The sequence below is a fragment of the Miniopterus schreibersii genome, assembly GCF_964146895.1.
Source record: "Miniopterus schreibersii genome assembly, chromosome: 4".
In the NCBI taxonomy this organism is placed as follows: domain Eukaryota; kingdom Metazoa; phylum Chordata; class Mammalia; order Chiroptera; family Miniopteridae; genus Miniopterus; species Miniopterus schreibersii.
In genome coordinates this window covers 98,070,786-98,096,451 of record NC_138105.1, presented here as the reverse complement: position 1 = coordinate 98,096,451, position 25,666 = coordinate 98,070,786, and the positions used below count along the sequence as shown (strand labels likewise).

The window sequence follows — 25,666 nt, the reverse complement described above, 5'->3', positions numbered from 1 at the left end:
CAGAGGGGTCCCCTAACTTGCCCAAGGCCATGCATCCAGAAGAGGGTGCTGCAGGGCCAACTCCCCCACCCTCATCTGTTGCATTCCCCCAACCTTCCCCTTCCCCCCCCCCCCCCCCCCCCCCGCCACCTGGCTCACTTTTCCCAGCAAGTCCACTCATGCTGCAGCAATGAGGGACCCCCGGGCTCCAGTCTGAGCCTTGCTGGGTGGGCTCAGTCATGGAAGCATCTTGACCCCTCTCCCAAGAGGCAGTGTAGTGTTGTGTCGAGAGCACGGGCTGGCAGCCTGGCTTTTCCCCATCCTCCCATTCATTTGTTCATTCATTTGTTCCTTCAACAACTATTTTTCTAGCTCCTCCTATGGAGACGGGCACGCATTCTAGTTGAGCGGCCTTGGGCAGGTGCCGTGCTTTGCTGAGCCTCAGTTTCTACCTCTGTAAAGTAGGGACAGAGATCCTCCTTGCAGGTGATAGGATTATGGGGGCTCATGCGGGTGAAGTACCTCACATACAGTAGGTGTTCACTAAAGGCTAATTTCCCCTTCCCTCCCTTCCCTCTTCTTCCCTTCCCTTTATCTTGAAGAACCACGGGGAGTCAGACGCTAGCACTTATGGCAGTACCGTCTGCTGTGCTCAGAGGGCATGTTCATGTCCATGCACACACACGTGCACACATCCTGAATGTCCCCCACCTCTGCTAAGGACTCAGGGCCAGCTCCAGCATGAGCTTGGGCTCAGAGGAGTCCTGAACACCTCTCTGGGAATGCTGAGCACAGGCAGGCTGCTCCACCCCAGGCCCGAGGACCCCAGCACCCTACTGTGTCCTCTGGGAGTCCCAGACTTAGGCAAGGTTGTCTTCTCGATGGCTTTGGGGGCTGCTGGCTCTTAGTCACATCTTGATGACCAGAAGCAGTATCTTCAGTGTCCTGGGGCCAGCTCTAAACGGCCTGGAAGGGTGGTGTCTTCAGCGACTGCTCCTCTGAGGGGCCTCCCACGTGTCTCTGGAGGAACCGAAGTCCCCACAGACTCTTGCAGCTGTTCAGAAGGTTCCTGGAGCACACGGTGCAGGACAGCTTGGGATTCCTGAGGAGACACAAGCACAGGTCAGGGCTGTGGTGTCCACTGAGCGAGGCCCTTGGCGCCAGGGCCTAACCTCTGGACTTTCTTCTTCTCTGCCAGGCCCCAGGAAGGGTGGGTGGGAGGGGGCAGACCTCCCATGTACAGAGGGAACTTCTTCCCTCAGCCCACAAGGGGGAGCACTCTGGAGACCTGCTTTCAAATCCCACCTCTGCTTCAACATGCTGTGTGCCCTTCGTCAAGTGACTTAACCCCTCTGAACCTTTATATATATATCCTTTATATAACTACCTTTCCAGTTCTTGAAAGGATTAAGTGTTCTGCAGTCGGGCTCATAGTAGGAGCCCAATTAATGTTTGCTGTTTCTGAATCTTAATGAAACGATCCCTGAGCATCCACAGCACACCTTGCATGAGTTGGGGAAAGATTGGGAGAAGACGCAAAGATTTAGTCAGCCTTTCATCCAAGTCAGTTGAGAACGACTCCATTAGAATGTGTGTTCCCAAATGTTTGCCTTCCAAACCCCTAGAATGTAGCTGGCACTTAGTAGGTCCTCACCTAGTGTCAATCTGATAGGAGAGGCCACTGAAGGTGCATAAGCCAAACGCTTGGTAGGACAGTTTTTTCACAAAGTATCTGACATATATTTTCAGAAAGCAGAGGATTTCCCTCAGATCTGGGCTCACAAAGCCCCTTTGCCCTGCTGCCTGCTAGGATGTGGGTGGGGACCTCTTTCCCTCTGCTACGTTCAATGAGATTCCTTCCTCATCTGTATTAGAAGCCAGCCCATGGCGTCGGAGGGAAAGGCTCAGCAGAGCGCCTGTGTTTCGGCACCGAACGCCTGCCTCGGCCTTTGTAACAGAGCAGGGTGCAGGCAGAGACCACTCTCGCAGCTGGTCTGGCCAAACTGATGACATTGTTTTGTGTTATTGCATCGTATGTCCACGAGCTCTTCTGTTCCCCACACGTGGTGCTGCGTTTCCGTTTACAGCGCCGGTATAGTTTTCTCAGAAGCGTCTTTTAGTGAAAACAGAGTTGGTGCAGACGTTGAAGTGCATGTAATGCAGGTGGGGAAGGACCAAGAGCTGGGCGGGAAGAGGGTTTGCAAGGGACAGGGGGTCTGGGGAGTGCACAGCCCAGGCCCAGCCCGGCCCTCCCAGCTCGCCCTTGGCCCCCACACAGGAGAAGCCGAGCATGGCATGGTGCCTCGCCCCTAGAGACTGTCAGGCAGGTCTGCAGCTCCAGGGCAGGACAGGACCTGGCTTCAGCTCTAAGGCCCTAAGTGCTGCCTCATTTCTCACTCCCCGCCTAGGCTGGAGAGGCAGCTTTCCTTGTCCACTGTCCACCTGGGAGTCATCCATCCCTTGGTCCTGAGGCCCATCGCAGTTCCTCTGGATGTCCCATGAAGCTCCTTCTGCCTCAGCTCCAGCCATTATCTGTGAAGCCACCAGAGGAGTCAAGCTCATTGTCCCTTCTCCCTTCCACGTGGAGAGAGGGGGAGCTTCCCCAGGGCCCCTCAGATGGGAGCTGCAGATTTGGATGCCCGACCTTGCCAGGCTTTGTGAACAAGGGCAACACCCATGCGTCCTTCAGAGCCAGAGGCCCCCGCGCCCTCTCCAGAGCACCCGGCATCGCCTGGACCCAGGGTCATACTCCAGAGGCCCGGGCCTGCTCTGTGCTGGCTGTGTACACAGCTGACCGAGCGGGCAGGCTTCTGCCCTTGGGCTAACTGACATTCCAGACGGAGCCTGCGGCTCTGATAGAGCGACGTTCACTGAAGTGAGCCAAGTTATAGAAGAAAAGCTAGCTCTGAGCTAGGAAACAACTACCTCCCTTCTCCTAAAGGGCTAAAAATCACTTAAAATAAGATTATTATGGAAATATCACATGTTCATGGTAAAAAATTTCAGAACATAGAAATGAACAAAACAAAGAAAATAAACATCTCAACCCCTCTCCTCAGGTATCTCTTTCTGTTACATGTTGATTTTGCCATTAAATATTTTTAAATAAAATGCATCCGTATGTCCAGAGGCTATGAAAGCACCTATGTATAGTTTAAAGAAAATCAAAGAGTAGTAAATGGATGCAGGGGCATAACGTTGATCTTACCGTTCTTAAGCTCTGCAGCATCTTTCATTATATTACCCTTTCATCCTGAATATCTGTTATTTATGGTGCTAATGATTAACTTCTCCATGTAGCTCTCTCAATTTTACTTTACGCAGTTTCGAAGCGACTTTATTCGATACATACAAGTTTAGAATTACTATCTTTCTGGTGAACTGAATCTCTTTAAAAATACTACGACCGTCCTTATTTTGAGTGATACTTTTTACTTACAGTTCACTCTGTCTGATATGAACTTAGCTACCCAGGTTTCTTTTGCTTAGTATTTGCTTAGTTTATTGTATTTTTCCTTCCTTAAACTTTCAAAATTTTTGTTTCCCTATATCTAACTCTTGTAAAAAAATATTTGTTTGGATATAAAAAAAAAATCAAACCTGACCATCTTCATTTTTTCCATTGGCCAGTTCCATTTACATGTGCTGTGATTACTGACCTATTCTAACGAACTTCTTCAGTGTGATTTTGTGTTTTATATTTGCCCCACCTTTTCTCAAATTTCCCCTGAGTTTTCTTGCTTTGTGTTAAGCTGCCTTCCCCCCCCCCCATTCTCTTTCCTCCTTACCATATGGAATTTTACCCTGTTATAAAAATTCTGTAACATGCATATTTAGCATTATTTAACTTAAGTGCATAGCATGGAGCCCCCCCTCCTTTACTTAGTGTGCCGTCCATGCCAAGTGAGAGCTGGGTTGAGACACTGAGCTGGCTTCCCACACTGCGTAGACTCTGTCACATTATGCACGTCTAGAGATGCTAGTAGGTTTAATAGCCCTCGACCCCCTTCATGGCCCCATGGCTCATTTTTGCCCTGAGCACTGACACTTAGAGCTAAGGGACTTCAATGGGGTTCTAGGAGAGCACAGAATAGGGTGTCTGCCACTCAGTATGTGCCTGCGGTAGGCACCTGTCACTGTCATCTCCCCTCTTCCTGGGAACAGCACCTTGACTTTTTTTCTTTGGGGTCCAAAGCCCCCACTCTGCCTGTGTGGTGCAGTGGGGTTGGATGCTTCTTTGCCCTGGATCCAGGTGTGAGTGTGAAGGCACACGCATGACCCAGCCCAGCCAGTGAAACATAAGCCTGGAACTTTTTGCTGGAGCAGTCGGAAAGGGACATATTTCCCACGGGGCCGCTGAGACGGTAAGATGTCAGCCTGGCGTGCTGGCGGCACCCCGGGGAGACCCTACTGAGAAGAGAGTCAACGCAGTGTGAAATCGAGCTGAAAGCTGGAGAGAGACACATTTCTAATGACATTTAAGCATTTGGATCCAGCCGCGCTTGAAGCTGCTCTGGGTCTCTTCAGGTCTATGAGCCAATTCCTTCCCTCCACCAATCCCAGCTTCTTTTCCTTAACTGCATTTCTGTAATGGGCAGTTAACAGTGACCTGACTAATACTATTCCTAAATAAATGTTCTTGGAGCTGGAATCTCATGTTGAGGGCGTTTTAGTATGTCTCGCCACTAGGGGTCAGGACCCAGTTTCCGTGCCACTCTGAAAGCCTCTGAACCTGGGCTTTCTTGACTAGGAAATGTTACAGCAGCCTGCCGGCGTGTAGTAATGACCACAGGTGATGAACGCCAGCGCCCCTCCCATCACCCTGTAGTGCTGACGGTTCAGATTCCACACGTGCAGAGCGCTGCACGCCCTCATCGCTCTGCACTTTCTCGTGTTCCCGTCACTGAAAAGCCCTTGATTTATTTATTTTATTCCTGGCTGTTCAACTTCTACTTTGGTGTCCAGACCCTGTTCAGGCATCACGACCTCTGGGAAGCTGTCTCTGAGGTCTCCCAGGGTTACTGATGCCCTCCCAGATCCTCACCCCTCTGCTGAGGCGCTTACCTCCTGGGCTTAACCATCAGTTTGTCTGTCTCCCAGACGAAAGGCAGGCCTCGGATCTTTCATCTTCTACCCACTATCCAGGTTTATAGTCGCTGTTCAATCATGTGAACTAGTGAATGAAAAACCCAGTAAGTCTCAGTTCAGATGGTGATTTTCTATCTTCTCACTTCCCAGTCCACAGATTGTCAGCAGAGTGCTTCCCCTGGAAGCCCTCACCCCTGTGCGTGCGTTTCGTGCTGGCTTTATTTCCATAGTTACCTTCCCACTGCTACTAGCCTGGAGAGCCTCGTGGGCAAAAACCCCAGGACGGTGCCATTTCAGCCAACACCCATGTGCTGGGACAATTGGGAGAAAGTGTGAGGTTTTCCCATGGTGGGTTTCAGATAACTTCATCTCCCTCCCCAAGCCCCTCCCCTCATCTGTAAAATGGAGGTAATTCCAGTGAAAGGGCTGTTGAAGCCACGGGATGAGATGGGAGCGTGAAATGTTTTGAAATTCTAAGAGAGCCTTCTCTACTGTCCCTCCCTTGTTTCCTGCGACTGGTGTAGGCATTAGCTGCTTTGCCCCTGAGAGTCACCAAGAACTGGTGGTTGAGGGACTGTGTTGAGGGTCTGGGCTGATCCCTGAACCCTGCCTTCTGGTACCCAACAACACGAAGAACCACCACAGCCACGGGGTCAGTTTCAGCAGCACCATGGGAACTAGGTTACTGGGAAGCCTGTACTTTAGAAGGAAGCGAAAGTGGAAGACATTGGAGGGGAAGTGCCCTGCCCTGTCCTGTCCTGTCCTGTCCTGCCACTTTAGAAGGAAGCGAAAGTGGAGGACATTGGAGGGGAAGTGCCCTGCCCTGCCCTGTCCTGTCCTGTCCTGTCCTCTCCTGGGAGCCAGCGAGGACTCACCGTGGGCCTTTCCTCCTTCCTCCAGCTTTTGCCAAAATCTGTGGCAGCCCTCTTTTCCAGGCCAGACCTAATTTCTGGTTGTGTTAAAATAAGCTCCAAGGTGAAAATGTCGGGATAACCCAGTGCCCCCTCAGAGGGTTATCTTCATAAGCCTTTGTTTTCTACCACAAACCAGTATTGCCCAATTTGCAGAAATGATCAAGCTTCACCCCTCTGCTCATGGAAGAAATTATTTTTTCATGGCTTTCTCATCATTTTCTGGAAGTAAACACGGGGTCTGCTTGGAAGGGGTGGGCCATGGGCAGGGACATCAGCCAGTCGTAAGTCCCTAAGGGGGAGCTCTCTTTCTGTCCTTCCATAGCAAAGGCCAGAGCAAGACGGACACACTTTTCCATAGCAAGGGTCAGAGCAAGATGGACATACTTCCTGCAGGGGCTTTGCAAACACGTTTACATGCATGACAAATAAGGTGACATTTATCTAGAAAAAGGCACCCCAGAACTCCCTGGGACTTAGCGGAGAGCCGTAAGTAACAGTCACAAACCATGAATCCCTTTTCGTTTTCTCCCTTTGACAAGGGACATTGCTGCGAGGGCTCGGGTGCTTTGGGTTCCTAAAAGGAATCTTGATTGGGGACCTCCCAGGGCACAGATCCCTGAACACTGGTGGTCGCAGCCTGGGGCCAGCCTGGGCGCCCCTGGAGGGAGGGTGTGGCTGTGACTCTAACCGGGCCCTGTGCTGCGCATCGCTGGCGTCCGTGACTTGTGCTGGTGAATGAATGAATGATCCACAAGAACTAGCGTTTCCTGAGTGCTCGCACATGTGCTAGGTCCCGAGCAGGCTGTCTTGCACCCTTTTTCTAGTGAGCCCTCCCGATGGTGCTCTAAGGCAAACATCGGTGTCCCCATTGCACAGAAAAGGAAACCGCGACTCTGGCAGGTGAGTGATGCCTCCGAGTCACTAGCAAAGCTCAAATTTGAACCCTCAGCAGCTGACTCCCACCCCGACCAGCTGCCAGGAAGTGATCCTTCCCACTGGCAGGGAAGCCTGTCTAGAAAATAGCTGGGCAAGGGGTAATATCTCTCCCCTGTGACCAGTCACTCTGTTTCTAGGGATGTCATTTCTAGGGAAATAATCTGAAAGAAACAAGATGTTCTCTGCATGGAGATGTCAAAGCAAAAATGTGGAGACCCCAGCAAAGCACAGCAATAAAACATTTCAGACAATGGCAAGGCTCTCCACGCAGCCCTCCCTGACGGCCACCTGCCACCGGCTGTGTCGGCCGTCCTCTGGGCTGTGTATTCATCCTCTCCTTTATCCCTCACGACCACCTTTTGAAGCGGTACTAGTAACATCCCCCTTTACAGGTGAAGAAACTGAGGCACGGAGAGGTTAAGTAACGTGCCCAAGGTCAGTCAGCTCGCAGGCAGCCTGACTCCACCAGGCACAGCCAGTCCCAGAGCAGTGGTGGTTACTAGTTGCTGTCACCAGGTAGTTGGTCATTGAATGGGGGCCAGTGTGCCAGGCGTGTGCTGTCTCAGATGGGGTAGGATAGAGTACTATTTTGCGATGTCAAGGAGGAGTGCTGTGGCTTCCCCCCCCAATGCTTGTCCCATCTCCAGGGCTGCCCCTGCCCCCCACCATCCAGTGGCAGCTACTGCAGGTGAGGGCTGAAGGATTTCTTAAGCCTCAGGCAGAAACCCTGGGGAGAGCCCAGGGGCATTCGTTTTTGGTTTTCAGAGCCTGTGAGAGCAGATGCCACTACCCAGAGAGGAGGTGGAGCAACCAGGGGCTGGGGGTGTAGGCTGAGAGTCAGGTGCTAGTGTGGGCCCTGCCCCCACCCCTCTTTTAGGGTGAAAACCCTGACTAGAGGTGAGGTGAGGGCCACTGGAAGGTGTGTGGGGAGGTGTCTGAAAGCACAGGGGCTGTGCCTTCCTTCCCAGCTGGAAACCAGGGCAAGGAAGGGGCCCTGGCATAAACGTCAAGGAGGCTTCATGTAGCCCCTGTACCCCAATTCCTCTGCTCCCAAAGGGGGTGCAGGATTCCCCCCCCAAACTCTCCCAGACCTACTGTGAGCCCCAGAATGTGGCTGGGTCTTGGGGTCTACCTGCTGGGGGACTCCTGGGGGACTTGTAGCCTGCAGCTGAGACTAAGGCCCATGGGGGGATGTGGCTGGTCCTCATCAGTGCCAGGGAGAGCCCAGGAGCAGGCCAGTTGTGTCCCCTGGGGGCAGGCATGGCATGGGCGTTGGGGATGGAGAAGCTGGTGGGACAGGTCTAGAGAGTGGTCCAGAGGGTGCCTTGTGGCCAGACAGCCTTTGGAGAGATGGAGGGGGTGGGGAGAATCTTGTAGTGACTGGGTTCAACTTCCAGACTCACTATGTTTACAACTGAAGTGGACTGAGCTCCCCTGACCTGGAAGATGTGCACTTTTTTGGTCTGTGAGCCGCTGAACAGACGGAAACAAAGAATCTTACACGTGGGCTGTGCTCTCAGCTTCTGTCCAGGCACAGGCATTAATGTCCTTGGTCTTCCCCCAGCCCTGGGAGGGAGGTGCTGTCGCCATCAACCTGACTTTTCAGATGGGGACAAGGTTTGAGAGAAGGAAGTACTTGCCCAAGGTCACCTGGCCAGCAACACGGGGAGGTCAGCCTTCAGAGCTCTCCTAACAGACCAGGCACTGAATGGCTCCCCATTGCCTGAGTCCTCCCCCTCCCCCCAGCCTTCACATGCTGTCCCTTTGCCTGGAGTGACACCTCCAACCTCTGCCCCTCAGCAACGAAAATTTTCCTAGTGTCCTTCAGAGCCAACTGAGACATCACCCCTTCCAGAAGGGTGTCCCCGGGCCCCCTAGGCCCCACACCTGCCTTGCTCGAACATGGCACACATATCTGTACCCCTCCCTGCTCATTTGATGTCTCCATTAGTGTTCCTCTCCCCAAATTCCCTTGTGGGAATGGGCACAGGGGCTGAGTGAATATGAATCGGTAAGACTCAGCAGCTCCCAAACAGGAGACATGAGGCCTGCTTAGGATTCCACGTGTGGCTCTTCTTGATTGCCAAGTTAAGGCCCCATCTGCTCATGAAAGACAGGGAGAGAGCGCAGAGCTGCGACTTCAGGGGTCATGGACATTGGCAACTGGAACGGGGTTTCTCTTTGACTTTCCATTTCAACAGAATGTTCCATTTTTAGCAATAATTCAGTATTTGCAAGTATTCCATGTCTCCCAAGTCAGTGTGGGGAGGGGAAGTTCCCTGAGTCCTCTGGGCACTAGGGACTGCCTTGCAGCCTACCCTGAACCTCTCTGGGCAGGTAATGATGGCATGCGCTCAGCCCTGGAATGAGGAAGGCCTGAGTCTCATCCAAGGGCCTGAGATGCCCAAAGCCTGCAACCGTCCCTGTCCACCACAGCCTTCTGCACGATCGGAGCCTGGCAAGTAGACCCACTGATGCTTTGTAGAGCCATCTGCCACTTTTTGGCAGCTGGGACAAACTCCCTGACCCCTCCCCCTTTCTATCTCTAGGCAGGGAGGGAGTGGTCCTCATACCCCAGGAGAGCCTCAGGGTCTGTGGACCCCCTGTAGTGCCCAGCAGGTCTCGGGCACAACCCACCCCTGTCCCCCAACATTGCCACAAACAGCCCTTGTGGGTTTCATGAACACCAGCGTCACCCCAAAGCAGAGAGCCTGTGTGACTTATTGCTGCTTCTCCAGGAACAGTTACTGCCACCTGAAGTGTTAGCTCTTTGACAGCTGAGGAAACCGCTCAGAGAGGGATGTGGTCTTCTTAAGGCCACCCAGCCAGTTAGTTGCAGAGGCCGTGAGAAATCCAGGTCCCGTGTACCAGGCTGGGCTCTCTTGGCAGCCCCATACTGCTCCCAGTCTGTACCCCACCTGCTGCTGGTCCCTGCACTCACAGCTCAGGACGTGACAAGGACGCATTTTACTGAATTTGCCTCCACACTCAGAACGATTCATTAGTATGAAAAACACGTTCCTCACTGCCCTTGCCAGAAGATTCTTGACACAAGCACAGTTGAGGGTTTGGCATAATCTCTCCCTTGTTCAGCATTTGTATATAATTAGTGTTGGAATGGTCTCTTGAGATGGATCCAAGGCCCCTATTTTCAGATGAGGGATACCAGGCTCAGGGTCAGGGCCTCGTGCTTTGCACAAATTGGTGCTAAATCTCATTACAGTCCTCACAGAGAGGCACTTTTATTCCCATTTTGCAGATGAGCAAGCTGAGGCTCAGAGAAGGCAAGCCATCTGCCCAAAGTCACAGAGCCCAGCAAGTGCTGGGGCTGGAATTGGCACCCATTTCTTTGCTTTAATCAGGGGTTGGCAGACTATAGCCTGCGGGCCAAATCCAGCCCACCACCTTTTTTTTTTTTAAATGGTGGGGGGGGAGGTGAATGGAAGAATAACATTTTGTGACTGGTGAAAATGCTGTGGAATTCATATTTCAGTGTCTGTGTATCAGGTTTCAGTGGAACACAGCCACTCCCGTTCGCATATGTGTTGTCCAGTATGAGGGCCAGGTACAGTAGTTGTGACAGAGAATGTAGGAGCTGCAAGTCTGAAATATTTACTGTCTGGCCCTTCGCAGAAAATGCTGTCTGCTGCCTGCCCCACATCAGGCCAGCTCCCATGGGGCCTGGAGGGTCTGCAGCCTGCCCCCTGCACAAGGGTTTCGGAATTGAAACCCAGAGCTGCTGCTGCTGCCCGGGCTCCCTGGACAGAGGGCCTTTTCCTAATTTGATCACCTGGAGTGCACCTGTTTTTTGTGGGTACAAAGCTACTAGCAGTGGCCTGAAAGCATAGCTCCCCTGCCCTCCCCACCACAGCCCCTGGGAAGGCAGGCCCACAGCAGGTCCCAGCAGATCTGAGTCAGAAGGATCCAGAAGGAAGGTAGGAGGGAAAGGGCAGGGCTAAGGGTCTTCGAGAAGCCAGAGGGAGGCAGGGGCTGGCTTCAAAGGTACGAGCACCTAGGGGGTAAATGAGGAGTTCTCTACCTTTCAAGTGACTCCTGGGGGGGTCATGATTTATTCTCCTTGACTTTTGAGGCTGTAAAAGGCTTTCCACCTCCTCTCCCTGGGCTCTCCTTCCCCTGACTTCCTCCCCAGGGTGGAAGGGGGTCTTACTCCCCAAACTCTCCGCTGAGACAGGAGGTAAAGGATTAACTCCTTGCTGTAGCTGGCTGCCCTCCGCAGCGCTGTGCAGAAGTGGGGCCCTGCAGGCCTGGGAGCAGGTGTTCTGAGGCCACCCAGACAGGAGGAAGGGCCTAGGTACGTAGGCACGGGGTGGTTCAGGACACAGCCTCGCACCTGGAGCAGCCTGCCAGGGGCCAGCAAACAGTCAAGAGCTGCCATAAAGCCCAAGCACTTGGTGAAGGAGAAATGGGATTATGGAGGGGAGGGGAAGGGGCGAAACAGAGGAAAGAAAACTCCAAACAGAATAGAGGAAATACAGGGAGGAAGGGAAAGTAGGGAAGAAAGAACCTCAAAGACAGCTTGGCCCAAAGGAGCCAGGTGCCAAGGAGCAGGCATTGCAGGAAACACCCAGAACAGGCAAGTCTATAGGCGTAGAAAGCAGGTGAGTGGCTGCCGGGGCAGGCGGGGGTGGAGGGTGATAGCTAAAGGCCACAGGGTTTCTCTGGGGTGGCGGTGCAAACGTCCTCAAGTTGATTGTGGTGATGGCGCACAGCTCTGGGACTGCACTAAAAGCCAGTGAGTTGGACCCTTGGAATGGTGGGTTGTGCAGTATGTGGAGTAGACCTCAATGACACTGTTATATAAAGAAAAAGAGAAAATGAACAAAGAGGCAAAGTGAGGGGAAGGAGAAAGTTGGAAAGAACAAAACCCCGTCTGTTAAAGTACCTGCCGCGTGCCGGGAATTGTGCTTTGCGCCTGTGTCCCTGACCCCCTTTAATTCTCACAAGTTTGCGGAGTAAGTGACCTGCCTAATATCACCCAGCCAGTGTATGGTGGGGCCAGGACTCATACCGGCTCCCTAATTTCCACACTGAGGCAGGAGCACCCCCCCTCAGCCTTGTGTGCCACGGCCAGGCACGGATGGCACCGGCAACAAGCAGCCAGCAGGATTTGCTGCAGAGGGGCAGCTGTGCCCCTTAGTGCAGGGAGCGGGGAGAGCTGTCCTGGGAGCCTCTGCCAAGAAATGCTGGAACCTGTGTGCCAGTAAGTTAGACTATTTAGAACCCAGATGACGCCAGCAAACAAGTTTGGGCTCTTGAAGGGGTGACTTATGGGAAACTCCCTTTCTGAGCAATAGCTGCTGCTTTCCCTCCCACGGTGTTGGGTGCTGCGGCCTGTCTGCCTGCCTAGACTGGGCTTAGGGCAGAAGGGAAGTCCTCTCCACCCTCCTCTGGCCCAGCTAGGCAGTGCAGACACAGTGGACAGTGTCTGGGTTGTCGGGGACCCCACCCCAACTTGGAGCACTTCCTGTGCTTTTGACACAGGTCTCCTCACCTTCCTGGGCTCATCTGTGACACGTCGAGGGGAGGGGCCTCTTTCTCCTCTAAGTCACAGCCAGCAGTGGATTCTGCTGTGAGGCCTGTCCCTGATGCCAGTAACATTCCAAGGGAGGACCATTATGACATTCAGTTTAGAAAATAGGAACCAGATATTCCTGAACTTTTACTAGGTTCCTGGAACTTTCTTCTCTGAGATTGGTTTCCTGATCTTTAAGGCAGGGGCAGCATTAGTCACTTCTTAGGGCTCTGGGGGACCTAGAATAAGGCATTCATTCATTCATTCATTCATTCATTTGTTCACAAATGGCTAATGCTGGGCACAGTGCATATGTTAGGGACACAGCAGTGAACACCACAGACATGGGCCTGCCCTCAGGAAGCTCACGGTCTGGGAAAGCAGACATTAAACACTCAGGATGTCCCAAGAAGGGTAAGAAGGTAGTCTGGGCTGATGGCAGGGCACATGGGTGCAGGGCCTTGGTGGTCAGGATAGGAAGCTGGTATTTCATTCCATATGCATCAGGAGGGGCACTGCATAATCCCACCTCCATTGGGAAATGCTCGCTTTGGCTACAGAGGGAAGGAGAGCAGACAGGGGAGAGCTGGGGGGCGGGGGCTTGCCTCTTTGCACCGCCTCTCCCCAGGTCTTTCTCCAGCCCTGACTCCAGGCCCCAGGAGTATCACACTGCAGGAATGAGGAAGTGCCACACCCTAGGGAGACTGCTGATAACCCAGGAGTTTGTGAATATTATCTCCCTGCCTTGGGAGATTACCTGGAGCCAGTGAGTGCTGGGAGAAGGGTCCAAGAGCCCGGGGCAGCGGGCAGCAGGCAGTGGTCCAGAGATACAGGAGCTACTCCCAGCCCCTCCTGAGTTTGCTGTGGGCCTCAGATAGGTGGCTTGCCTCCCAGTGCCTTAGTTTCCCCATCTGAGTCTGGGCTAAATTAAACTCTAGTCAGCATTTCATCATGCAAAGAGCCCAGGCTTTGGGGTCAGACAGCTTAGGCTAGAATCCTAGCTCTGCCATGGATAAGGCAGTTTGGCCTGATGCTGACTTCTTTGCTGGCTGGGGGCCACACTTTGAGAACCACTGCTCTCGAATAACATCCTTCAGAGAAGACGGCCTCTGCTTTGCTCACTGCTGTGCCCCAAACAGTGCGGGTGTGTAGCAAATTCTTGGTGTGTGCTTGTGAATGAACACACTTGGAGTGGTTTGTTTTTGCAGGGGCAGAAGGGGTAGAGGGTGGCTGGGGGTGGTGGCAACAGGTGGTCAGCGACCAAAATCTGAAGGGCTTTCAATGACAGGCTAAGGAGCTGGGACTCGTGGTAGCTGAACATGCCCTCCCCCCCCCCCCCCGCCCCGACACGTCCACATCCTAATCACTAGAACCTTAAACGGCAAAAAGGGACTCCTCAGATGTGATTAAATTAAGGAATTTAGGATGGGGAGGTTATCCTGGATTATCCCAGGGGCCCTAAATGTAATCACAGGTGCCCTATTGTAAGAGGGGCACAGGGAGACTTGGCTACAGGTGAGAATGTGTGAGGATGGAGGCAAGAGGTTGGGGGATGTGAGGAGGGGGCCACGAGCCAAGGAATGTATACGGCCGCCAGAGGCTGGAAAAGGCAAGGGAACGGATTTTGCGCTGGAGTCCTGCCAACACCTTGATCTCAGACTCTAGGCCTCCTAACTGTAAGAGAATGAACTTGTGTGTTTTCAACCACCAGGGTCGTGGTCATTAGTTACAGCAGCCCTCAGAAACTAGCTCAGTAACCTCCACTTCTGTCCGTTAGAGGCTGAGGCTACCGAGCAGGGGAGGTGGAGCAGGGGAAGAGGCTGGGGCTGGGGCTGGGGATCAGAGAGGAGGCCGGTGAGGCTGTCCAGGGCAGAGGTGATGAGGAGTGGGGTGAGGGAGGCCAGCTGGGGTCAGGAAGGGACAGACGGGACATCCTGCTGGGGAGGTGGCTGCTGGTTGACGCAGGCCAGGGGGCCACTCTCCCTCCTACATCTCCCCTTGGCTGACCATGCTGCCACCCCAAGGGCAGGCCTGATCAGTCCCTTGGAATTCTCTGCTCAAGCAGACAGCTCCACCCACTCAGAAGTGATAAGGGTTCCCAGTCAGGTCAACACTGGTTTTTGTCCCCAGACGGACAGCAGGAAGGACATGATATTGGTATCAGGGAAGCTGGGAGCCGACCTTATGGAGGGCCATTCAAGGTCCCGACTGCCCTGGCAGCCTCGGTGGGGAAATCCACCTCTGTCTCTGCTTGGCCTCCTGCACTCCCTCCCCCAAGCTCCTCACCTTGTGTGAGGCCCTCCAACTGGTTCCTATCCCCCTCTGCCAGACCCCTCCATCCAGTCCACTGCTTCCCTGGGTGCACCACAGGTGCTGAGTGTGACTCAGGCAGGCTCCGCCTCTCAGCTGGCCTTGGTGCCTCCTAGCCCCCCCACCCATGGTGGCCATGAGGACCAGAAGAGCAGGTGGGTGCTCACACCCCACAGTGTGCCCGGCACCCACAGGCCCATCAGGAATGGGGGCTGCTACTTCTGTTGATGCTCAGACCTTAGCTTTGGCTGACTCACTAGCTTGTATCACTGGGGCAATTTAATTAGCTCTCTAAGCCTCAGTTTTCCCATCTGTAAAGTGGAGACTAAATAAGCACCTACTTCATGGGGTTGTGCAGAGAATGAAATGAGGCCACAAATCTGAAGGTTCTGCCACCACCCTGGACGAACGGGTCTTTCCCATCTGTGTTCAAGACTTAGCTCACAGGTCTGCTCCCTGAGACAGACTGTCTGGGCCACATGCCACCTCACCTGGTGCGCAGCACACTGCATTTTGATCCTGGGCATGTGCTGCACTGAACCAGGGCCAGACTGCTCCTCAGCGACTCCCCGAGCAGCCACCAGTAGCATGAGTGGTGATGTGGGGTGGGAGTATTGCTTCATCTCCCTGTGCACCCTCAGCTGGGGATAGGATGTCTTCCCAGAATGGCCAATACATAGAAACAATGGCGAGACTATAAACCCAGCAGCCAGTGGAACCCAGTGAGTGCCAGCTCTTCTAAGTGCTCACTGAATGCTTCCCTGAGGATTAGGGGTAATGCAGGCTATTCACCCCAAGGTCACGCAGGTAAGAGCGGGAGGAAGCGGCGTGCACGGCTAGACTGAATCGTGTGGCACCTCCTGGAGAGTCCACCCCCACCCCAACCCCTGCTTTGTTCTTTGTTTTCCCAAACTAAACTAGCTTTGTACTCAAGGCCATTTCCTGAAGGAGGGAGTGTGGCAGGATACGGATGGGCATCTTACCTGCCAGGGCTGGGCAGGAAGTCTCCAGATCTGCACTATGGAGAGATACCTTTGGGTGGCTTGCAGGATGGATTTGAGACGGGGAGTCTAGAGGCCGGGAGGCTGGGAGGAGGCTGGATGAGGAAGGTTAGCAGCGGAGGGGTGGAGGGCCCGAGACCCAAGTCTATGGGGGGACATGCCCCACCTGGCCACTGCAAAGACCACAGGGGACAAGAGGCCCAGGGGTCTGGTTGAACAGTGTTCCCCATAGAGACCCACAGAGAGCAGAGCCCAGAGGGTGGGGGTCTGCAGCACCCAACCAAGCTTTCCTTGAGACCGACACTCAGTGCTCGAGAACATACTTGTATCCATGGGGGTGGCAGAGCCCGTGGGCGCCCCTTAACTCACGTACGCTTCAGGCAACCCTGGGAAGTGAGCGGGGCAGGCTACCTGTGGACAGACCCACACTCTGTGAGATGAGGAAACTGAGGCAGGGACTTGCTCTAGCCAGAGTGAGTGAAGGCAGAGCTGAGAAACGCCCCAAGTGTCATTTCGACATCCCTGGTGCTCAGCACCGTTCTCAGCCTACGGTGGGAAGTTGGTAAATGTTTGTGGATGAGTGAATGGGTCAGTCACACAGACCAGCATCCTGGGGACAGAGGCATGGTCTGCGGAAGAGAAAGGGATGTGACAACTACTGAGTGCATCTCTGTGCCAGGTGTCCTGCCAGCATCCTGTCACACGTTCCTCTCCCAGCTCCCCCGACCTTCCTCTCCATGCCGTGAGCATCCGTCTCAGTGCTGCTCAAGTCTTCGGGGCGGTTTCCCATTTAACACCTGCACTAGCTCTGTCACCGGTGGATTTGTCTAAGTCTCATTCTGATCCCGCTTACCTTCTAAGCCTGGATACCCCCTGGAGATGCATCCTGGGGCATCCTTCCTCTTAAATCTCCTGCACCCCAAACATCCAGTGTTCCCAAGCCTGTTTTCCTCGTAGCCTCTGGATTCTGCACTGCTCCCTTCTCCTCTCTCACAGACCAGTGCCACAGCGCCTCCACCCATGTCCTGCCTCGGGCTTCTCGTCCACATCTTTCCAGAGCACAGAGCTGCCTGGGTCACCTCGCCTTGCTTCCAACACTTCTGCCTTCCCCTAAGACCTATGACCCAGCGTCCAAGCCCCTGCCTTCCCGACTCAGCCAGTGCTCCTCCTCCGACCTGAGTGCCCCCAGCGTAAGAGCTGATGCCTAGTAGGTGCTCAGCGGAGGAGCTGGGTTCTCATCCCCCTCCCAGGCACCACCTGAGGGCTGTCCTGCAGAATGTGAGTGAGCACTAGGGCTGCTAGCTCCTCAAACTTAGGACATCTGATTGTCAGGACAATGTAACTAGAAAAAAGGGCCCACGGTTCTGGAGCTGGGGACCTCTGTCCATCCAGGTCCCAGCTGTGTGGCCCTGGCCAAGCTGTGGTCCTTTTAAAATGGAAGTAAGAAGTTTCACCTCGGGGGGTAGGGAGGGAGGGCTGTGGAGATGATGGCACAGCACAAGGTCTGCAAAGCCCTCACGAAGAGTGCCAGCACCTCGCGAGCAGCGGCTACCTTAATGATCACTGTTAGGGACCTCTCCCTGTGCCCCTGTCCTGGGCACTGAAAGCCAGGGTCGTTACCTGTCTGTGGCTCCTTGGGGTGCCATGATCTCTCTCCCACTCCACACCTGCAGCTTCAGGGGCTTCTCCTCCTGCTGCCCGGGTACTCGGCTTTGAGTCCTGGAGAGCCGAGAGCCCTGGGACCTCAGGGAAGTGTCGTGGGTGCTGTGGCCGGCGTACGTGCAGCGCAGGAGCTGCTGGTACGCCGTGCGGAAGTCTCTGTTCAGCGCAGCGTACAGGATGGGGTTCAAGGCCGAGTTGGCGTAGCCCAGCCACAGAACGACAGCCTCCAAGGTCTTGTTGATGGCCTCATCCCCTCTCAGCCCCCGGTAGACAAACACGGTGAAGTAGGGGAACCAGCAGACGATGAAGGCCCCCATCACGGCGGCCAGTGTCACCGTGGCCTTGTGCTCCCTAATGGTGGCCGCCTTCCAGGAGCTGGCGTGATGGATCCTCTTGGCCTGCTCCCGGGCGATCTTGAAGATGCGGTAGTAGGTGACGCACATGATCAGCAGAGGCACGTAGAAGGTGACCAGCCCATCCACCAAGCCGTACACCAAGTTGACCTGGACTTTGCAGGACAGGTTGGTGTGATTGACCCTGCTGGTCTCACTCCTGCTGTTCCACCCCAGGTGGATAGACAGGAAGGACAGGGTGATAGAGACGACCCAAATCAAGGCCAGGGAGACGCCGACCCGGACCGGGGTGACCAGCACGGGGTAGCGCAGGGGGTCTGTGACGGCGCAGTACCGGTCAAGGCTGATCATGAAGAGATTGAGGATGGAGGCCGTGCAGAGCATCACGTCCAGGCTGGTGTAGATGTTGCAGAAGACCCTGCTGAAGCCCCACCTGCAGGACAGCTGGTAGAAGGCTGAGAAGGGCAGCACCAGGAGGCCGAGGAGCAGGTCAGTGATGGCCAAGGACACGATGAAGCAGTTGGTCAGATTGCGGAGCTGGCGGTTCAGGCCCACGGCCAGGCAGACGACCACGTTGCCAGCGATAGTGATGAAGATGAGGGTGGTGAGGGCCACACTCACGGTGATCTTGAACGCAACAGAGTCCAGACAGGTTGTGTTGGGCTCCATCCCGGGGCCCAGAGGCTCCTTCCTCTGCCCACAGCCTCTGGCTGCTTCTCTTTCAGCTCCCCAATGTGTCCGTTTTGTCAACCACTGGGATCTAGGCTGCTCGACAGAACCAAAAGCAAGTGTCCAAATGTGGGGAGGCTACAATGAGTGGCTCAGTGCTGTTTTTCTAGAAATAAATAGAGCAGTCTCCTGGGAGGTGCTGGTCATGAGTGTGAATGGAGAAGAGGCAACACTGGTGGTTCAAACTGCAGTCCTCAGATTGCCCCTGCAGAACTGGCTTCCTCCGGGACTGGAGCAGGTCTCCGCTCTCCGGGTTTTGCAGAGACGGAGGCACTGGGGCATGTGTCTGGAGGTGGCTTTGGTTTTATGTGGGAGGGATCATGTGGAGACGAGGCCGCATCCTTCTTCATAGCTGACAGCAGCTCCCATCCACGTGACGGGTCAAGGGCTGCCAAGTCTCCCTCTTGAGACCACTGGAGAGCAGGAGCTGCAAATGCAAAGGCCGAGTGTTGAGCACTTGAAGCCAGGCCAACCAGCGTGACCCGATTCAGGATGAATCATTCTAGACCTTGACCTCCCTGCAGGATACCAGGATGCCTGGGGCCAGCCTGGATGCCTCTTCTCAGACGTCACTGAGGCAATCAGGATGTGCAGTGTGAGGAGGGAGGGAGTCAGGATGCAAGGGGCTGGACCGCATGTCCCTGTATGAGATAAACAGTGAGGGGCTGTTTATATAGGAGAAAGGTAGATCTAGACGGACTCCCCGCTCCGCCAGGTGGGGTGCGTCTGCTTGTTCAGCGCCGGTTCCCCAAACCTGGCCCGCAGGTAGGCGCTAGAGTCTGATGGATACGTCATAAGATGAATGAATAAATAAACAAATGGAATGAATTTACTCGATACAGGGCCGAGAACAGTGCCCGACGCTGCTGTTTTACAGAATGTCATCATGTCCTGAACCAGGTGCCAGCAAACTTTTCCAGGAAAATATTTTCTGCTCTGCACCCCACATGGTCTCTGTTGCAGCAACTCAGCTCTGGCACCATAGAGGGAAAACCTCCTACCCAGACAACAGATGATGGGCATACGAGTAAGCACGCTGGCCTCCAAGAAGACTTTACCATGGCCCCTGACATTTGAATTTCACGTAATGTTCACAGGCCACAAAATATTTTCTTTATATTTTCTCCAACTCTTTACAACTATTTCCAAACTACTGAGAAACGTAAAAGCTATTCTTAGTTCACGGGATGCACAGAACCGGGCAGAGGACCAGGTTTACTGCTGTCATCACTGGCCAATTGCACCCCAGTAGCCACCAGCTCTAAACATCTGTCTAAATCTTACATTTCTTATTTGGCAGCACATGTGGTCCCACATCCAGGCCAGCTGGTACAGACCTTACGAAATCTTTCTAATGGCTGCATAACAGTCCATGGGGTGGGGAGTGGGGGTAGGGCTGCTCATGGTTTATTATTATTATTTTTTAATCCTCACCTGAGGATATTTTTTCATTGCTTTTTAGAGAGAGTGGAAGGGGGAGAGAGAAAGAGAGAGTGAGAGAAACATCGATGGGAGAGAGACACATCGATTGGTTGCATACTGCACATGTCCTGACTGGGGCCAGGCATCAAGCCTGCAACTGAGGTACGTGCCCTTGACCAAAATCGAACTTGACACCCTTCAGTTCGAGAGCCAGTGCTCTAAACAATGAGCCAAACTGGCCAGGGCAGGCCATGGTCTATTCTATCACCCCCCTATAGTGGGTATTTAGGTGGTTCCTGGTGCCTCCCTCCCGTCCCACTGTAAACGTCACTTCAGTAGAACAGCTGCACACACACCACCTCTGCTGAAACCTCTGCGATCCCCTCCCAGTGGTGCTATCCTACGATCCCAATGGATGCAAAGTGAGCTAAAGCCCAGCTTGATTCCTGGACCCGTTCACAGGAGCTGCTCCTGATTTCCCAGCACTGGCAGTCTCCCAGGGACCCGGGAGGGTGCAGAAATCCAGTCGACAGCGGGAGCTCTCAGAAGTAACCTCGTCTCCACGTGACACGACTGAAGCGTCTCCCAGGCTCTCGCCTGCACCCTGAATACGCGAAGTATCATTTACGGGTAACCACGGTGCTGGTCCAGGGACCACCCTCCTCGGCACCTTCTGCTGCCCCTGCTGGCTCAGCCACGCGGCCTCACGAGCTGCGCGTCTGAGGATTATTTTTAGGAGATCTTTTCATTACATAAAAGGCCCAGACAGCACGGCTCCCACCACCACACTCAATTAACTTTGGAGATGGTAGCGGCAAGGGTGTTTTCTGAGAATCCTTATTTCTGATCAAAATATTCTCTGAGTTTCCTTAACAGCCAGGTCTAGGTATTTGGGCATTGGACTGATGTTTTAGTTAATGTCTGGGGGTTTTCCAAATGGAATGAACCAGCATCTCACATAATTAGAAATCATTCCTCCCTCCCCCCCTTCCTCCCTCCCTCCTCCCTCCTCCCTCCTTCCCTCCCTCCCTCCCTCCCTCCCTCCCTCCCTCCCTCCCTCCCTCCCTCCCTCCCTCCCTCCCTCCCTCCCTCCCTCCTTTGTTCTCTCCTTCTGTTCTATTCAAGTATTTCTTTCATGCGCCCAATGCTCATTGGAGGCACAGCAACAACCAGAATAGCAGTAGCTCCTTTTTCACATGAGAACCACATCTGCTGTGTTTCTATTCTACAGCCCAGGTACCATGAGTTGGAATGGAGTGCAATCCATCCATACCCTGTAGGTAAAGTGATGGCCCTAGAGGGCCATGGCACCCCCAAGGTCATCGTCATGTCTGCCCAATGCCCCAACTCTCCTCTCTCTGCTTCTCACCCGCGAAATCCCAGAAGAAATGCACTGGTGGAATACTCTGTTTGCCAGCTAGAGGGGCGAGGCCATCCAGAAAAGAACCTGTATGGGGGCTGGGGTCATCAAACCGAGTCCAGCACTCTCCTTTCCCTTCCCACTGGGAAATGAGATGAAGTTCCCTTTCTGGAGTAAGTACCTGAATGCAGGCACCGTCTGGGAGCTGGCAGTTGCACAGGCAGCCAGCAATTTGGGGAAGTCGGTTAAGGCTCCTTTGACTGGGTTTCTCACTCAGCCTGGGAGATGAGTCTGATTTTCTGGGAAACAGCTTACACGAGGAAGAGAAACAGTATTCATCAGGCAACACTGTGCACGAGGCACCTCTGGGCAAGCCAGCGGGCACCCTGAGAAGTAGGGGATTGGAGCCATGTTCTGCAAAAATTGAAACTCAGAAAAAAAAAAGCAAAAAAAACAAAACCCAGCCGGGCGTGGCTCAGTGGTTGAGTGTCGACCTAGGATTCAGAAGATCAGGGTTCAATTCCCGGTCGGGGCGCATGCCGGGGTTGCGGGCTTCAGCCGATCTATGACTCTCTCATCATTGATCTTTCTATCTCCTCTCTCCCTCTCCCTTCCTCTCTCTGAAATTAATAAAGATATATTTTAAAAAAAAAAATTGACAGAGAAGAGAGGGGAGGCACAGGGCTGAATCAAGGACTCTGACATTGACAGGATTGGGGTTCTAATTCCAGTGTTGTCACTCAATAGCACGTGACCTCGGGCATGTTGCTGCAAGCTCTCCGAGCCTCAGTCTCCTCATTTGTAAAATGGGAGTAATTGTATGTCTTCCTTGACTGGGTGGATGTGAAAATAAATGAGGGGACTTAGGTCATTGCGGCAACTTGCACATTTAGCTTTTCCTATAGAGAAAGAAACCACCCTTTGGGCTTTTCAAAGAAATGACAGGATTGATTCTCTGTGCACTGCTTCCCATGCGATATCAGCTTGTCTTTCATCTCTGTGGACACATCTGTACCTCCTTCCCGCAGTGGGCTGGACGTTTGGTGGAAGCCTTGCAAGACAGTCAAGGACTCGGGGTTGAGGCTGCTGATGAGAGAGGCCTGGCCTACCCCCATGGTCTGAGCTTTGGGCCCTGGGTGCCCAGGTTGGGTACTTGGGCATCACTCTTGACTCCCACCCTGCCCTCATCCCACCTCCAGCCCACCAGCAAGGCCCTGGCTCCTGCCTCTGAAAGGCATCTGTCTTGCCTGGGGCTGCTTTCCCGGGCCTCCGCCACCCTCCTGGTCCTGCTCCGAGCCAGCACGGGGTCTTGCCTGGACTTTCGTGACTGCTCTCCACTGGCCGCCCTGCCACTCCCTGTAATCGCTGACGCCCAGGCTGTCTGTTCCACCTTCCCCCTGGCTCACAGGCCCCCTGGGGTCTGTGCTCCCCCTCTCTGACCTCTGGCTTTACCCCCGGCCTCAGTGGGCACCTGGCACACCGGCCTCGCTCCTGTGCCTCGGACATGCCTGCGCTGCACCTTGGGGCTCTGCCCCAGGTCTGCCACTGACCTGGATGATCGCATCCTGGTGCGAATGTTGGCTCTGCTGAGGGGCCCTCCTTCACCCCTAACGCGACCACCCTCTCACATTCTTCCACCTGCCCTTCTGCGGGGCACATTCTCCTGGCGTTCTTCTCGCTCCCCTGTTCCTTCACTGTTTTCCTCTCCCCACTGGAATGTGAGTGTCAGAGGGCCAGGCTCCACCCTGGCAGGCACTCTATGAGGGCTCACTTAATACTTGCTATGTTGACTAAATGCACATCAGAAGCAAGCATCCTAACAATACAACGCTCCATTTGTCAGGCACTTGGAAAGTGCCAGGCACTGTTCTGAGAACTTTACATGCTTTATCCCATTTAATCTGTGCAACGGCCCTGTTACGTGGGCACCGTTAGTCATCTCCATGGCACAGATGAGGAAGTGAGGGTTTATGGTATTTTGTAACTTGGCCAAAGTCCACCCCCAGCAATGGGTTATTGGCAACTATGGGAAAGGCCTGGGGAGAGAGTTTTCAGGGCAGGGTTTGGACTGGGCCAAATGAAAATTCTGCCTTGGTTCGTCTGGGGGAGGTGAGACCCTAGTTGCCAATGTTTGCTGCAGGGCCCAAATCTCTGCCACCTGTGGGGCAAAACTGCTCGGGGGCAGGGGCCGGGTGGAAAGGGCACTGGGCTGGGAATCTGGAGCTGAGTTTGAGTCCCTGGTGTGACTCCGAGTTGTTGTATTACCTCTAACAAGTTTTATACCCCCAACTTCCTCAGCAGGAAGGTGAGGAGATGAGCTCAGAACCTCAAAGGTTCCTGCCAACAACTGTATGTGTGTGTGTGTGTGTAAGGGGGTAGGAAGGAAGGAGCCATGAGCCCCCGAAATAATAAAATGGGAAAGATCAGGGTAGAAACAAAACTCAGTGGTCACCTGGTATTCAGAAACCCCTTCTGTAGCATCCCAGAGAGGCATCCCTGCTCTCCTTGCATCCCTCCAGTGATGGGGGGCTTACTATCTTACAAAGTATTTGCCGATCAGTCACGGCCATTTAGAGACATTGTAGAGCCCTACTCACTTTTTCTTTTGGAGCCCTTACCCTACTGCACAACAGAACATTGTAACATAGGCACATTCCACAGAAAATATAATTTGTATATAGCTGTTTAGTGTAATGCCCTTGCCGTTGACTAACTGCCGCAGTGTGACGCTCAGATATCCAGTTAAGCATTCACTACTTGCAATGTCTTGGTTTTCTTTTTGCACTTTATATGTGGTACATGTATGTGTATGTCTGTGTGCATTTGCAGAGATTTTCGTAGGCTCCTAAACAGCTCTGAGGCCCCAGAGAAGTCCCTTTTCTGGGCAGCCCTACAGAGCTCCTTGTTCTCGGGTTCTTCTCTATGATAGCAGCCCTTAGGCCCTCCACTGAACTCATCCCCATCCCCATCCCCATCCCACCATCATCACGGCATCCTCGCTGCTCCTCTTGCCCTTCCCATGATTACTGCCATTATCATCAGCAGCACCCCTGCCGCCAACACCACCGCCACCCACCCCCCACACTGCCACCCCACTTCCAGCAGCAGTGGCCAAGTGAGCTGCCCACCGACCCTGTACCTTCCTTCTTCTGTTCTACCCCCTCTCCCCCCAAGCCTCACTCCAGGAAGGATTTGCCCTTCCAGCAAAGTACAGCTTGCTCTTCCAGGCGAAAGTCCTGCAACCACTGGGTCACCTTGCCACCTTAGCAATATCAGCAGTAAACAGCCAGCACTTGCCAGGAACATTTATGCACACTGGTTACCTTAGGCAACCCTCCCTGCCCTCCCCACACCCAGGGCCCTTCCGCATGCCCATCGGCTCATTTTGAGTCCTGTGGGAGAGCTCTGTGGAGCGGTCAGAGTGTAACCCAGGTAGTTGCTTCTAGATGCTTCTTGCTCTTAATGGAAATTGGGCTCAAAGGAAATGTGGCACAGAGAGGTGGAATGTCTAGGCTGAGGCCACACAGCTGGTCAGAGTGGACAAAAGCTGAGTTTTCAGCTCCTGACAACATGTCTGTCCCAAAACTCCTGCTTCCCAAACCTCATTCCTTCATGTCCCACCTCCATGATTTTTGTCAAAACCATAAGATACCAGTTCTATCTTTTTACTTAACATTTTTCTTTAAAGTGATTAATTTTTTGCAAAAGGAGTTGTTTTATCATTACAGTAACCACCAGGATCCCCCTCAAAAGGTCACCCTGGAAATACGCGCCATGAGAACACAACCAGTGTTGTTAAATTCCCTGTAGCTACTGCTGCCTCAAGAGCCCAGCCTCACCCTCTCCTTGTCAGAAAGGCAGACTGGCCTGTGCTCGAGGGGGTTAAAGACCACCCAAGCCCACCTCAGTACCCCCAGGGCCGCCTGTCCCACGTGCCCTCCCCAGAAAGCCAACACTGTGGAGTGGAAAGGAGCCAGGAAGCTCTCTGAGGCTCAGTTTTCCCATCTGTGAAATGGGAAATGAAGGGTGAAGGTAGAGGGATGGAGCTGAAGCGTGGTGGCTCCTCAGTAAATGTCACTCCCCTCCCCATGGCCATTCTCTGGTCTTTCCTCAGAAATGATGAAATTCAGGTCCTGCCCTTCCTGTGAGAGGAGGCACCCAAGGCCGCCAGGTGGGGAGAAGGCAGGAGCACTGGGATAAACTCCGTCTTCATTCGGAACAGGGCTGCGGGGTGCCTGCAAGGCCAGGTGGGGCTGGGTTTGGTTAGATGGCCTGTTCTCCTAGCCCGCCCCTCACCCCCCCATCTTGGCCTCCCGCCCTGACAGAAGGCCTTTCCCAGCAGTGAGGCCATGTCAACCAGACGGTTCTGCTTTCAGCCC

At 53.8% G+C, this 25,666-nt stretch overlaps 1 protein-coding gene across 2 annotated transcripts; it reads right to left on the bottom strand.

Moving 5' to 3' along the window:
- Positions 1 to 824: 824 nt before the first annotated feature.
- HRH2 (histamine receptor H2) lies at positions 825 to 18,445 on the bottom strand (the record flags this gene model as incomplete). 2 transcript variants are annotated; one of them, XM_081135841.1, is made up of 2 exons in its annotated part: positions 825 to 1,081; positions 17,382 to 18,445. In XM_081135841.1, the coding sequence occupies 2 exons, from the start codon at positions 18,443 to 18,445 to the stop codon at positions 937 to 939; spliced, it is 1,209 nt and encodes a 402-aa protein (XP_080991967.1). In that variant the 3' UTR covers positions 825 to 936. The 2 variants fall into 2 exon arrangements, with proteins under 2 accessions (XP_080991967.1, XP_080991968.1); XM_081135842.1 differs by lacking the exon at positions 825 to 1,081 and adding an exon at positions 5,093 to 5,152.
- Between the last annotated feature and the right edge of the window lie 7,221 nt (positions 18,446 to 25,666).